This window comes from Crocodylus siamensis, chromosome 8, assembly GCF_052110815.1.
Source record: "Crocodylus siamensis isolate JL-2025a chromosome 8, ASM5211081v1, whole genome shotgun sequence".
NCBI classification, from domain to species: Eukaryota; Metazoa; Chordata; order Crocodylia; family Crocodylidae; genus Crocodylus; species Crocodylus siamensis.
The window spans coordinates 2,695,341-2,709,651 of record NC_143402.1 but is presented as its reverse complement, the minus strand read 5'-3'; the positions used below and the strand labels follow the sequence as shown (position 1 = coordinate 2,709,651).

At 43.4% G+C, this 14,311-nt stretch overlaps 1 protein-coding gene across 1 annotated transcript in view; it reads left to right on the top strand.

The window, feature by feature from the left end:
- GPC4 (glypican 4) overlaps positions 1–14,311 on the top strand; it is a 96,653-nt gene that overhangs the window by 61,618 nt on the left and 20,724 nt on the right. Inside the window, exon 3 of the mRNA XM_090061609.1 lies at positions 5,225–5,616. Within this exon, the coding sequence (XP_089917735.1) occupies positions 5,225–5,616 (392 nt within the window). The remainder of the gene's footprint in view (positions 1–5,224; positions 5,617–14,311) is intronic.

The window sequence follows — 14,311 nt, the reverse complement described above, 5'->3', positions numbered from 1 at the left end:
ACCCAATGATCAGCACACTTGCTGCAGTAGGTTTGCCATGGCACCAGGCTAGAGCAATGTTTGAAAAGAAGGCCTTGTCTTTAGGGGGTACTTGATATACTTGTCTTAGTGCCGGCCTCTAGTATAGGTACGTTGTGTTGGCATAACTTGTCGTTCACGCCAGGGATGCTGTTTCAGGCTGCACCAGTGCACATCACCATTCCTGTTTGTGGTTCATTATGCCGGTGGCCAAAACCTTCCTGTTGACCGGACTCGCATGTAAGTAGTGGTTAGAGATAAATCGATTCTTAAAGGTCAATCTAGCCATTACTCAAAGCATTGTATTGTTGCCTCAGAGTATGACGAGTTGGCAAGATAGTGCCTGGATTGTAGAGGTGGGTTATGGCATGGCACCTTTACAAGATGCAGCTTGTTGTGTTATGCTGTAGTTTTATTTTCAAAACTCACCGTTGAGGTTGTAGTCTCTGATCCTCCCAGTTGGTAGGTAAATGGGAACATAGTCTCCCTTTCATAGAGTAGAAGGGAGAGGCGGGCAGGTAGAGACCCTGTGTCCTCACCAAACAGTAGACTTTCTGAGGGACCGGCAAAGTATAATTTGTCATCTGTGAAAAGCGTTTGCGTTTGACAGCTTTTCTCAGGAAGCCTGTCAATGTGATAATTTAATGAGTACAGATTGATTGCACCACAGCTGTAAAGCATGCTTTTACAATGCTGTAAAATAAGAAAGTAAGCCTTTGTCTGTGTGCTTTGAGAACAAACCGACTGCTAACACAAGCGAAAGGTGGTCATTTATTTTGCCTGGCAAACAGTTAAGGCAGAGGAGAGGAACTTGCATTACTTTTCTCAGGGTGGCAAGGTCCATTCCAGGTGCACCGTAGCTTGCTAATCAGCTTGGTAATGGCTGAGAGGCAGAATTAATATCTAACTAAATGGAGTGAGTTTCTTGCGAGAAGGGTGGTGAAGACTTTTCTGAAACACAATGGGAAGAACTCGACTTTCCGAGATAAATCCTCCGCCAGCGGGGTGCGGAGAGAAAAGAGCCATATTTTCTGTTCTCCCCAGTGTGGATGCCAAGGGCCAAAAACAGTAGAGTTCCTCACTGCAACCCCTTTCCCCTGTGCCAATAGTGAGCAAAATTCGCCTTTCATTAAATCTCTGCTGCTAAATGCATTACAAGTGCTGGCGCAATGGGTGTGACAGGATACAGGCATAAAAAAGATGGTCTTTGCTAAACAGTTACTGGCATGCTCTTCAGCAACTATCCACCATTTGAGCCACACGCTATTATTCTGCATATTGTTCCTCCTATTGCTTCTCACGTTACTGCCGCCCTGTTCTGTTCTGTACCCTGAGTCTCTAAGATGGTGCTAGACCTCCCTCATTCACACCGGTGCCTTCCAACGACTCCTTCCACAAGTGCAGTTCGGTTCTGACACCTCTGCATAATAAGCTCAGCGTCCTCAAAGCTGCTCGTAGGAGTCCTGCTGCCTGCGCTGCCCAAATATCGACCGCCCCTCTAAATAGACACGTAATCGGATCCTGCAGCATGCCTGCCATTTCTTATTTTTGGCCACGGAGCACTTTGTTTTGCAGGGCTCTCTGCTTCGCCAGGGACGCGCGTATCTTTTTACGTGACATCTGTTGCTTTTCTCTGTTTTCTTGTTCGTGCCCTTTAATTGGGAAAGAGTCAATTAACGTCACATGGGCAACTTAGCCACCAGCACGTCTGTTGAAATTCCAGGAGGGCTCTCAGGTCGGTGCCATATCCCTCTTCTCCCCCGCACCCGAAGTTGTCACTACGTTTTAGTTCGTGGGCTGTATCGCCAGGTAGTGTTTGCAAGCCCGTTTTTAGGGAGGGACTGCGCTGTGGATTTCCTTGCAGCAGGTGAGACCAGCTGTGGTGATGACAACAGCTTCATTAGCGTGTTTATTCCAGTGCTTGAAGTTGAACCGTGGCCTGTAGAGATGGTGGCGTTTTTGTGTTTTGCACCCCTGTCTCCCCTCCGTTTGGGAAACAGCATTTCAGAGCAGCCTCTTTTCTAAAAATTAAGTTCTTGGCATTGCAAACCATTGCAGTGACTTGTGCTTACGTGGTCCCTTCCTGGCAAGGGTCTCTGCCATTTTGTTTTTACTCAAGTGGCTTTAGGTCCTGCTAGCAGATGGGGAAAGTGAGGCACAGAACAGGGAAGTTGCCTTTCCATGGCCGTACGTGGGATCTAAGTATAGCCGGGAGCAGACCCTCGGCCTCTGCTCGGTCTGAGTGCCTCATGCCAGGCATTCGTTGAGCAACCAACTGGTGGGTTGGTAGACATTTTGGAATTTACCGCTTTTATTGTCAGGATGTCTTAATCCCTCATTTCCTTTCTTTTGGCGAAGGAAGGTTGCTATTTGCAAGACTGCAGACGTGAAGACTTTTGCTGCCAATTGGAATCCATTTCTCAGCATAACGGATACATCTGGGAGCCAAGGCACCCCCTCCTCTTCCCCAAATAAAAATCGCTGCATGTTTCTAGGGAGCAGAACTGTTTTAACAGTTACAATATATATATATTTTTTCAAATCTCGTTTTTTAATATTTCTTAAGCAACCCTGTGCCGGTTTGCAAAGAAATGAGTTGCGGGCCATGTTTAAATAGGCCATGGGGGGTAAGACTTAAATAGGCCATGGGGGTAAGACTTAATTACTCAAAATGATTTTCCTGGCTTAAAACAGTGCCCGACACTATCATTTGATTGACAGTTGGGATCATTTAGTGCTTTCTCACATAAGTGTCATTTAAAAAATATAATCCTTTCTGAAGAGTTTCCTGATGCATCTGGTAGCGGCGTGCCCAGGACAAGGGTGTATTTAAACAAACAGTCTTCTTGGTGATATTAAAGAGTCTGAACAAATCTGGCAGATGGGGGTGCAGGGAGGAAGTAAGCTTTCAGAATGATTAAGTGAATTAGAAATTAATATACACCAAACTAATCTCGATAGTATAAACTCAAGTGAAAAATCTTCCTAGACAGGAAATGCCAGTCATGGGAACTGAAGTAGAGGTTCATGCTGATATTGGACAGAGGACATGTCGGGTGTTTGAAATCAATCTCCTCTTCCCTGGATCATTTCTCTTGTACTCCTAAGAGGCTGCATTATATACAGCTATGTCAACCACCAAGCCCCATGACTTTGTTAATAAGGAACTCAAAGAATGTTTCAGTTTTTCCAGAAAATGTTCTGTGTGTTAGTCTTTGTTTGTACTGGAGCACTTTGAAGACGAAAATCTGAACTTCAGCATACTTCATACATTTTAACAAGGTTTAAATTCAAACCGGGCCAAAAATATCCCCCCACACCCCCAACTCCAATCCTCCTAACAACTTCTGACTCTAAACATTACTCCTTTGAGGATTAAAACACAAAGGTGTGTTTTAGTAAAAATTATTTATTGAATATGAGTCACAGACAAGCCCAGGTCAGAATTTTAAATTGCTGGTGGTTTGCAGAAAAGTGTTTCCCAAGTGGCATGAGGGAAAGCGGGTAAATCCACGCCCAGGCGTTCATGCATCCCAAGGTAACTACCATCCTTTTTAGATTTGGACCCTGCACTCACATTGCATCTGGATGTTTGAATGTGTTTTCATGCCCCATCCTTCGTTGTTGCTTTTTCTCCCTTTTACACTGCCCTCACCAAAATTGTACTTACCTGTCCAAGATAGGGTGAGCAAAATTTTGGTTTGGCAGATCCGTATAAAATCATGTAGTCTTTGAGAAGTTCAGTAATCATGTTTCCCCCCCACCCCCCCCCCATGGCTCCGTTGCAGTATATAGGTACCTGCATCTACAGAAAAAGTAGTATGGTACCAAAATTGGGGGTCGAACTTGATGATCTGCTTAGGTCCCTTCCAGCTCTACCAACTATGAAACTATGAAAATGGTCACAAATGTAAATTGGTTTTGTATGTACAAACCCCAGGTGGTTTTGCATATCTCTATCTAGGCCGCCAAGCCAAACTTTCTACCGTCATACCACTCCTTGATCAGAACAAATAAATGCTATCTTCCTCCCTCCTTTGAAAAGTGTTGCCATTTCTTCAGGGACAGATTTGGTCACAGTTTACTGTAGCCATTGGGCAACGTGCTCCATGTGCACACGTTGCATTGCACCACCTCTTTTTATAGGTAGGTCTTAAATGAAGTAAAGTGGAGGTAAGTCTTCCCAGGCAGTGGGTGCCTCTGCTGCCAGCCCTGGTTTAGCGTTGTTAAAAAAAAAATGCACACTCTGATTCCATCATGTCCCCCATGCTCAGCAGCATCTGTTACGCTCAGTAGATAGACGAGACCTTTTTGGAAGGGATAAGTATTGCGATTCATGAGTTGGACACTTATTTGTGAACCAGTTGGTTGAGTGTCTTGCTGGGAGTCGTGGAACTGCTGCGGGGACTGGTTTTTGACCAGGATGAAAACAAAGATCCTATGTGTTTGCCTGGGTTAAAAAGTCCTTTGGCTGTTTTGGGAGAGTTTTTAGCTCTCGGTTCCGGGACAAATTCCAGCCTGTTAAGAGTATTGTAGCTTTTTGTACTCCAGCAAACATCTCATGGCCCGTTTTTCTGGAGGTTGCATGTATGTTGTAAGAGGGAGCATTTGTTGTCAGAAGCAGAAGGCAAGGAGAGGAGTCCCAAATTTGTTTTTAGTTTTAAAAAAATTCTTATTAAAAAGACCCCAACCCCAAACAAGCCAAAATACAGATTTTTTGGAGCAAGATGTGATTTAGTTTTGTTTTTGAACTCATGGGGTAGAGAGTCCTGGGCTGGAAGAGCCATTGGTTGTGAACACCCATTTTAAATACATTTTTTGTTCAGGCTAGTCTGGTTTTTTTTCCTAACCAAATTTTTTTAAAAGAACAATTGAAACTTAAGTAACTGCTGTGTTTTTCAACTTTGCTGCCTCTTTGCTTTGATATTCAATGAAGCATGGAAAGGGATTTCACTCATCCATGTCTTAGGATCTGTTCTTTTCATTTATGAAATATTGAACAAAAATTATAAAACGGGAACCACTCCTCAAGGAGAGATTTCAGCATTTGACTCCTGCCTTAGTGCAGCCTCTTAGCTTTCAGCTCTGTGTACCAGGTAGCACTGGTGCATGGAGTTGTTCAAGGCATTATTTGAAAAGCTTGTAAAATTGCAGATTGCTTCACCTGAAATCCATTGACCATGGGCTTTTGTTGATCTTTCCCCAGAGTTCTTCAAAGAACTGCTCGGAAATGCTGAGAAATCCTTGAACGACATGTTCGTGCGAACGTATGGCCGTCTGTACATGCAGAACTCGGAGCTGTTCCAGGATCTCTTTTTAGAGCTGAAACGTTACTACGTGGGTGGAAACGTGAACCTGGAAGAGATGCTCAACGACTTTTGGGCCCGCCTCCTGGAACGCATGTTCCGGTTAGTGAACCCTCAGTACCATTTCACGGACGAGTACCTGGAGTGCGTGAGCAAGTACACGGAGCAGTTGAAGCCATTTGGAGACGTGCCCCGGAAGCTAAAGCTGCAAGTGACACGAGCGTTTGTGGCTGCCCGCACTTTTGCACAAGGCCTGGCCGTGGCCAGAGATGTCATTTCCAAAGTGTCCACGGTGAGCAAAAATTGGTGCTTGATCTCTTAACCTCTTGCATGCTAGCTGGTATGGCATTAGGGTATGGCATGGTCCACTCTGGCCCTCGTTTGTCCAAGCGCTTAAGCATGCAGTTAACTTTAAGCTTGTGCTTAAGTGCATCAATACCTTCTTTATGTTTGAAAATGGACAAGAGCGCATCCCACCGGGGCAAATTTGGGTGAGTTGTTGCGTGTGATGCTGTTATGATCTAGGGATGCTCCATGGGTGGAGATCTTTCCCTCATGTGGGAATTAAGGATGCAGTAGTTGGTGTTGCCTCGTCTGCTCTCTTTGTTCGCTCTGCATTTCAGGAGTACATTGGAGATTCGTCTGTTCTGAAAAGGAAATTGTTGCTTGTGCTACGGTGGCACCCAGGAGCTCTCAGGATGGGACCTGGGTGTTGCTTACATGATATAAGTTAAGCTTTCAACTTCTGTTGTAGAGAGCTTGAAAGAATTCCTCCTCTGGAACAAAGCCTGCTCCTGGGAGTGCGGCTTTTATCAGTTGGTTTTCTTAACCTTCAATTTGTATTGCATTTTCATGTGGGAATGGTATCAGTCATTAAAAGGTTATTTCTTGACTGCATTGGGGTGGTTTAAGCAAGCACTTTTTTTTTACACAAGATAGGAGTGTATTTGAACCTGAATTATGCAGTATAGGGAACAGATTGATTAGATGGTCTTGTTAAAATGACCATGTATAGTAGTAGTGTCATTGTTGTTATTAATGCTGTTCTTATTCATAATAATAGTGATAACAACCACCATAATAATAGTAATAATAATAATGGTGGTAGTAGTAATAATAATAGTGGTTTCCAGTCAAACAAAAATTCACTTCATTTCCCACAGCCTGGAAAATCTAATATCAACATTTAATCACACAGGGGGGCTTCTCTTCCTATCTATGTGGTTACAAGTGCCTGGTTCACTTGAAAGCTTGTTAAGATACAAAGCCAGATAGAAGAGTTTGAATCACACTGAGTGACGGACGTGTTAAAAAGCCACTTTCGATATCCTGCAGGCTTTCTTAAAAGGAGAAATGCAATATGGGGAGCAATGCAAACAGTATCTTTTGATGATGTGGTAACCATTCAGATTCTTCCGTATTAATATTCAGCAGTCCTAAAAGCTGTTGCTGTACTCATTTTTCTTAAGCAACCCCTCTCACCCCCCCACAGGCAACAAAAGTACCCTGCGAGGAAGCTGTGTGCGTGATGGAGATAAAATATTAGTAAGGAAGCATACTATGCTCCAGATTTCAGTGGGGGGTTGCAGATGTATGGCAAACAGTCATACTTATTTGGACACCTTCACTGCTTGTTTTTATGCTAGGATTAATGCTTTACATACATTTCCCCTTTGCCGTATCGTTTCTCTGTCACAAAGGTTAAGTACTGTGGAGCAATACACAGCAAAATCTTGACACTTCTCAGTTGATGATAAACTACGTGCATTCAACTGTCAGTCTGCAGAAGAAATAAAGTTTCCCATAACTTCAAGTGAAATGCCCGAGGATTGAACGGGAGAGGGTGAGGCTGAGCTGCTGTACTCCTTTTCAGGTCAAGGATCAGACCTGTGGTCTGGGTCAGATGGAAGAAAGTTTGTGTTTCCTGGGTGGGCATAGTGTTTCAGTTTTGGTGGTTGCCTTTCTGGTATCTTGTATCTTCATTACATTTACTGTCAGTATTCCTGGGAGGAAAGGACAGGGAAAATGGAGAGAGGCTTTTGGGGGCATAGGTTGTAGCCGTGTTGGTTTAAGGACATAGGCAGACAAGAACCAAGGGGCTTTTTGTACATTGAGTCCGTGTTGGTCCATGGAGCCGGTTGGGTTTTTTGTATTAAAGCTGATTTCAATGGCCGGTCTCTGACATAAGCAGCGTGGTATGCTTGGGCAAAGAGTTTGGGAACACGCCTTTACTTGATAGAGACAGGGAATGTGTCCAAGGGAGAGATTTTTCTTTATCTCTTTTATTGCATCTGCTCAAAATTCATCAAAATGTCTTTAGACACAACACTGTATATAGTTCCTGCCTCTGTTGTGAATCAAACTCAAGGTGGCATTGTGATTTTTTTTTTTTTTCTTTGAAGCTACTTGAGTATAGAATTGCATTGAAGTCTACGATGAATTGCTTGGGTTTACAGAGGGATCCAGGAAAATGTTCAGCTGCAAAAATAGCTTCCACTCCATAGAGAATTAGTCTTCCCAGGATTTCCACTTAAATTTTAGAAGTTACTGCTGCAAATTAGACAACTGAAAGAAACCCACATTAATAATTGCCATTCAGTCAAATGGCAAAGTTAGTTGCAATGCTGGAAGATGTAATATTTTTCAGTGACATTTTTGGTCTTGTTCTACGGAAATGTAATTTGTGTTTCAGCAAAATGTGGTCAAAAACTCTGTTATTGAAATTAAAACTTTAATATTTTGCTACATCACTCCCTTAAGAGATTGTTGGGTGGCCCTGGATCTTTTATTTTTTATTTTATTTTTTTTTGTTGCTTTTTCATCTTATTTATAGGTTACTTCAGTGTTACTGAGCTCCATATAACCGTTCTGTTGACTTTTGTTGTTTGCCTACTATTTCATTCATGTGAGAGGAGATGAGATCTGCTTTATAGTGAGGATGAACTTTTTATGTGACAGAGACTTGTCTTTTATTTGTTTAAAAATGGACAAAGTAGGAAAAAACTAGCACTTTTTATATGACAGAAAAATATCTTTTTAGTTCTCTTGCTTAAAAACAGACAAAGTAGGAAAAGCCAGCACTGCTTTCTATGTTATCCTTTTTTTTTGTAACCAGCAGACAGAAAAATGCTCTGTTGAGAATTTGCTCGACGAGGCCAACGCAGGCACACACGCTTGATGCTGTGCAGCCCAGCTGTTCCTTCCCTTCCGCATAGTGCTTTACAGTAGCGTGGTCTGTATGACTTTTTAATTGCACTATATCTTTTCAGACCTTTTCTGCGGGAAATAGATGCACCTGGAATGTAATATTCTTGTAGGGAGGAGGAAGAAGTGATTTGGAGAGGCTTCGTTTTGAAGCACAAAAATACTAGAAGAGAAGAGAAGTAATGAAACTTTCTTCCTGAGCTGAGCATGTTGGGAAGTTGTATGGTGCTGCCCTGTGGTCTTAAAAGAGAAATGCGGCTCTTCTTCCTCTGAAGTTGGAGGAAATGCACCGCTGAGGTTTTCCACCTCCTGGCCCAAGGTCTGAAGTCCCCCAGATCTGTCCGGAACAGTAAGCACTGCCCAAGAGGAAGAGGCAGGTGTCATTTCTGCCTGCCTGGGTGCAGATGGATGTTTTACTGAGTCACTGATTTTTGGTTTTTTTGTCCCGTTGGCTGTGAACGATTATAAAAGTCAGCATCTGATCTTTATATCATCTCTTGGAGATTAGTACTTTCTTCCCAACCCTCGTTCCCCTGAGCGGTGGGAGAGAGCAATCCAGTCATCCTGCAATTACTCGGTTATTACTGAGCCCCTGACAAGCATTAAACTCAACAGGGTTAAATTGCTGCCAAACGTTGACATTTCCTGCCTGGAACCATGAGGGCTTTTTCTGTCTGTCTTTTTCTCCTTTTTTTTTTTTTTTTTGAACTGGAAGAGTTTAAAAAAAAAAAAAAAGTCGAAGTCAGAGCACAGAGCAGCTAAGGACGGCTCAAACTTGATATTTTGCGATTCACGGACTTCAGAAAATTCCCCTTAATTAGTAACACATGGTGCAAGTGTGCAGTAGTGCCAACCACCTTCGCAGAGCCTTGTCCGCCCTGTCATCTGTTGTGATGCTTTGCCTATTTACCAGCTCGCTTGCTCAACTCTGCCTTCAAGGGCAGCGTGCACAAAAGGGCTTTTTAAAACTTTGTTAGTGGTTATGAGCCCCGTGCAAATGAATGGCCACCTAGCCCAAGAGTACTTGGCGGCTGCGACTCGAGTAAATGCTGGCCTGAAGAAGAGTCAGTCGGACCCACAAAGCGCAGAGCAGGAATGGTTGTAGGAACAGAGGCCAAAATTAGGATGTGCTGAAAAACGGAGGGTGAAGCCATGTGAGGCGCTACCAACATCCTTGCACTTGCCATTATTGCCGCGCAGCTATCCATTGAACAAAGCTTCACTTCTGAGTTTGATGATTTTTTTTTTTTAAGGTGGGTGCTAACAAAACACTTGCTATCTATTAAATAAATGAGGACTGGTTCTTACAGCTAATTCTCAGGTGTAATATAACCTTAAACTGAATAGGATATACCTTAACCCCCTTTGAAAGGTGTCTGAATAGTGGGGACTAATACATCCATTTTTCACACTATCTAAAAAATCACCTTTTTTTGTTCTTTATTTTGAATCTAATGAGTTCAGAATTAAGCTGTTTCAATAAGTCCATGGTTTCCTGGCAAAGGTTCTTCCTGTATAAAATCTTTTTTGGACCGTTAGAGAAATGTTTCCACTTTTTTTTTTTTTTTCATTTGATCATTACAGAAAATAGACGATTTGGGTTTACAGCACTTACAAAACAGTGGTCTTGTTCCTTAATGCCTGATGTTCGCATACAGAATATGTTCTTTTTCTTCTGAGCTGTGCTGCAGGGACCACGTGAAGGCTTGCATTGGCTACGCCAGCTTTTTAACAGTTGCCAGCCCCTGTCCCACGTGACTTTTCCACTCCTCGCTGGGAATGATGAAAATGTGCGCGAAACATTTCGGCTCCAGAAGCTTGTGCTATTGAAGCAGCAAAGAGTTATGTGTTGGGGAAGACAGCTGAGCTGTTTGGAAACAGGCCTTTCCTTCGGTCCTTGAGAGCTCTCCTCTCGGTAGAGGAACGGAGCAGAGTTTTTGAAGTTGTAGGGAAGTCACCCCAGGTTTGGAAGCCTACCACACGGGCGTGTTTTTTCTTTCAATAACCCACCCACTTTACAACATCTGACGACACCGGCGAGGAAATTCAGAGAGTGGAGAGGAAACCTGGGCTCGGTTGTTAGGAGCGGTTTCTCTGGCACCTCTGCTAATGAAGTGCACAGGGGGGGGCTGGATGGAATTCACTCCCAAATTTTCATTGAAAACAGTTGCTTGAGTGCCAGGCGCCCACCCTTCCTCGAACGAGTCCAACGCTAGAAAATCAGCCGGTTTCTGTCTCCTAAGCCCTCTCCCATGGGCTGCCTCATCCTGAATGAGGTATTCATTAACCACGAGGCAAGGGTCCGAACCTGAGAAAAGCCCGAACCGGCTGCTGCTTTTGCTTGCCCGCCTCCTGGAACGGATATGGTTCTAAATCAGTGATTCTCAACCAGGGTGCCACGGCCTTGAGATCCATTCAAGGATGTTGCAGACTACTACACAATGTTAGCACTGTTAGGAGTACAAAAGTGATTCACAAGATGCACCCAGTGATTTCAAACAGGAATTTAGTGTTAAAAGCACTCTGACCTGTTGTGATCTTTTTGAATTCTTTGCAACAGAAGACAGACTCTTTTGGTGATATGTTTTTTGACTGCAAAAAAAAAAAAAAAAAAAGTGAAAATGTAGAGCTGGCATATCCCAAGGGGCCTCAAGTCTATCAAGGTGTGCCTTGAGCCTAAAATGGTTGAGAACCATGGGTCTGAATAGAGACCTGGCTTTTTATTTTCTTTTCCATCCAGAATGCTTCTTATAGGTCATGGTTTGACTCAAAAGAAGGAAAGTGGCAGAAGGAAACTTGAAGCAAATGTAGCACTGATTTTGTCTCGAGTTCTGTTGTGAATTGAGTAGGGTGGACACATCTACATGTTCTTTAATGCACTTTAGCTACTGCACGTTTAGGGCATGTCTACACATGCATTTAAGTGCACCTAAATATAATGCGCATTAGTTTAATGCACATTAAGCGGGTTTAGTCAGGTGTCTACACGTGCAGGCATGAAATCACATTAACACTGCATAAGGACTGACTTGAGACTGAAGTTAGTCCCAAGTCAGTCCACCTACACAGTGTCAATGCTCTTTAATGTGTTTAAACACGTGTTAATGCGCTTTAACTATTCGTGCCTAAATGTAACACCTGCATTTGCAGGTATCAAATTTGGGTGCAGTTCGTCCAAAATCACCTTTTTTAAAGTGCATTAAGGGCATGCACATGTAGACATGTGCCCTAATGCTCCTTAAAGCGTCTCATATAGACGTGCCCTTAGTTTAGTACTTCCTTAATAAAGTATTAACTAAATGCTCAGTACCTAGAGTTACTGCACAGTAGCGCTGGCGCATGAGTATTTAGTGATGCTTACTGTGCATTAGCTTAATAACACTGCGCAGTAGGCTATTAGCACAGTTTGTGCTGCGATGTGCTACTGTGCAGTGTTATTAGGCTAATGTGCAGTAAGCGTCTCATGTAGACATGCCCAGTGCCTCCAAAATTTGTGCTCCCCCTGCCCACCCAGACAGTCCAGTCCTCTGCACAAATTCTCCTACTGAAATCACAGCCGAATTAAAAAGGGGCAGCCTTCCCACTCAGGTGTTTTGAGGGGGAAACTACCAAAGCTAGATGCTTCGTGAAAAACCTGGCCACAGGGACTAGAAGAAACCCTTTTGCTGTTGCAAGGGGCAGTCCAAACGCAGCCACCCTGCCCTGTCACTCAGGGGGCAAGTCACAAGCAAGAGAGCAGAATAGAGGGCAGCTGTGTTGCAAGGGCATCATCTCCTGTGTGCCAAGGGCAAACATCAAGGCAGAAAACAATACCAAGCAGCTCCCCACATCAAAGATGACCCTGAGTGGACCTGCCAAGAATGTGGTCTCATCTGTGCCTTTAGCACCAGACTTATTGGCCATCTGAGGCACTGTGCTAGGCAATAACCTCTGCGGTATGTTGTAGCAGCAGTCTTGATGGCTTTAATGGGCTACATGTGTCTGCATGTGTGTGGCTTTAGTTTGTGTCTGTCTGCTGGCAGCGATGATGCCTCCTGACCAGATTTAGTCTATCGTGAGTTGTATTTTCTTTTTTTTTTTTTTTTTTTTTTTTTTTTTTGCTAGCTTCAGAAATAAAGGCAAAGAGAGGTTGGACTGTTATGAAGGGATACTTAAAGCATTCTTTGAGTGTAGCCCCTGAGATCGTGTTCCCATTGTGTTGTGTGTTTGAGCAAGTAAAAGGGAAAATGTTCATTTTATGTACTTCTGGGCAAAGGGTGATGCAGTGTTCAGTCCTCCCTGAGAAACTCAGCTTTACTTCAGGCTACTAATTGCTCTTGATGGCACCAATATGGACCATCACCAGTCTGTTGCATTTGGGGGCCAGCAGAGTACTTTTTTTTTGTAAAGAGTGTTTTGGGGAAGTTCAGCACTTGTGAAGAAAGCATCACAACAGGAGTCGCCTTCTATTTTAGCGGCTCTGAAAAGAGGTGTTGTCTTTCATTATAGGTTTGCAAGACCATTTAATGGGATCTTTTCATTTCTGTGGACAGAGTGTCTGTCTCTCTCTTTTCCCCCCCCCCCCTTAGCTGCTCTCTAAGCATTTGCTGAAATAGCACCTGCTTCCTATTCTGTGTCTGAGCCATGAGATCTGATCTGCTTTCATATGGATTCTTGGGCTCCATCTGGAGTTGCCAGAAATTGGGAGAGAGGAGGAAAGGAAAGCATGATATCAAATTCTCTTGTTGCAGTTGCTCATGCCACATGATCGCCATTGTCAGGACCTTGGGTTGACTGGATGGTTTCAGTGTGAAACAGGACAAGTATACATGGGACTGTTTAGGATGATGTAGGCACGCTGTTGATTTGAAGCTCCATCTCATGCTAAATACCCCTTAGGGATAGCACACTGCTCTGCCTAGCACGCATTCGTGTTAAACTGGGCAGGTTGAACCAATAATGTTGTGAATTGCAAGAGTTCTGCTGTTTCTACCTGGCAGCCTGACATCTGCTTGCATAAGAACTAGAAGTGGGGAATCAAGCATAGTGTGCATGTTTGATCTTGCGTGTACAAAGAGGTGAACTTCACAAACAGAGAGAAATCTACAGAATGTCGGGATGGGCGAAGACTACTGGAGAGGTGCAGAGTCGGGGAGGCAGCGCAAGCATTTCCTTCAGTGTGCACGTTTAGTTGCACAAGACTTGAGTGGACCCAGTTGCATAGTTATGCTGGCTTCTTTCTTAATTACTCGGGCTAAGATGGAGCAGCGGCGTTGGTTTAAAATATTGCAGAGTAAGACTTAGTTTCCAAATATTTTTGTTTGACAGTAAAAAAAAAAAAAAAAGAGAGAGAGAGATGGAGCAAAACTCAATTAAACTTCTGTTTTATTGTGCATTTATCTTCTGGACTTCCATGGGGTAGGACCTTGGCCTTGTTATTAGCCACACCTTGAGCTGAAGCATGAATTGTAGAAGTGAAAATATATTAAGAGCTTCAGTCTTGGCCTTGTTTGTCTGCACTGCTCCAGTAAGGAAGGACCTGGGCTTCTGCCCATGAAGCATTTAAAAGAACAAAATGGGTTTTGGAGGTAGGACAACTTCATTCATTTTGCCAACTTTCATTTTGTAGATCAAGACGTTTTGCTTTCTCCAGAATAGTTGGTAACTTAAGTGGAAGCTAACTGGCCCCAAATGAGGTGTTGCGAGTGAGCTGGTGTATGAAAGGGAATACTAATCCAAAGGTTGACATGGCATTTCTTTAAAAATGTTGGATTTTACACATTCTCCTGTCATGTGTGCTTCCA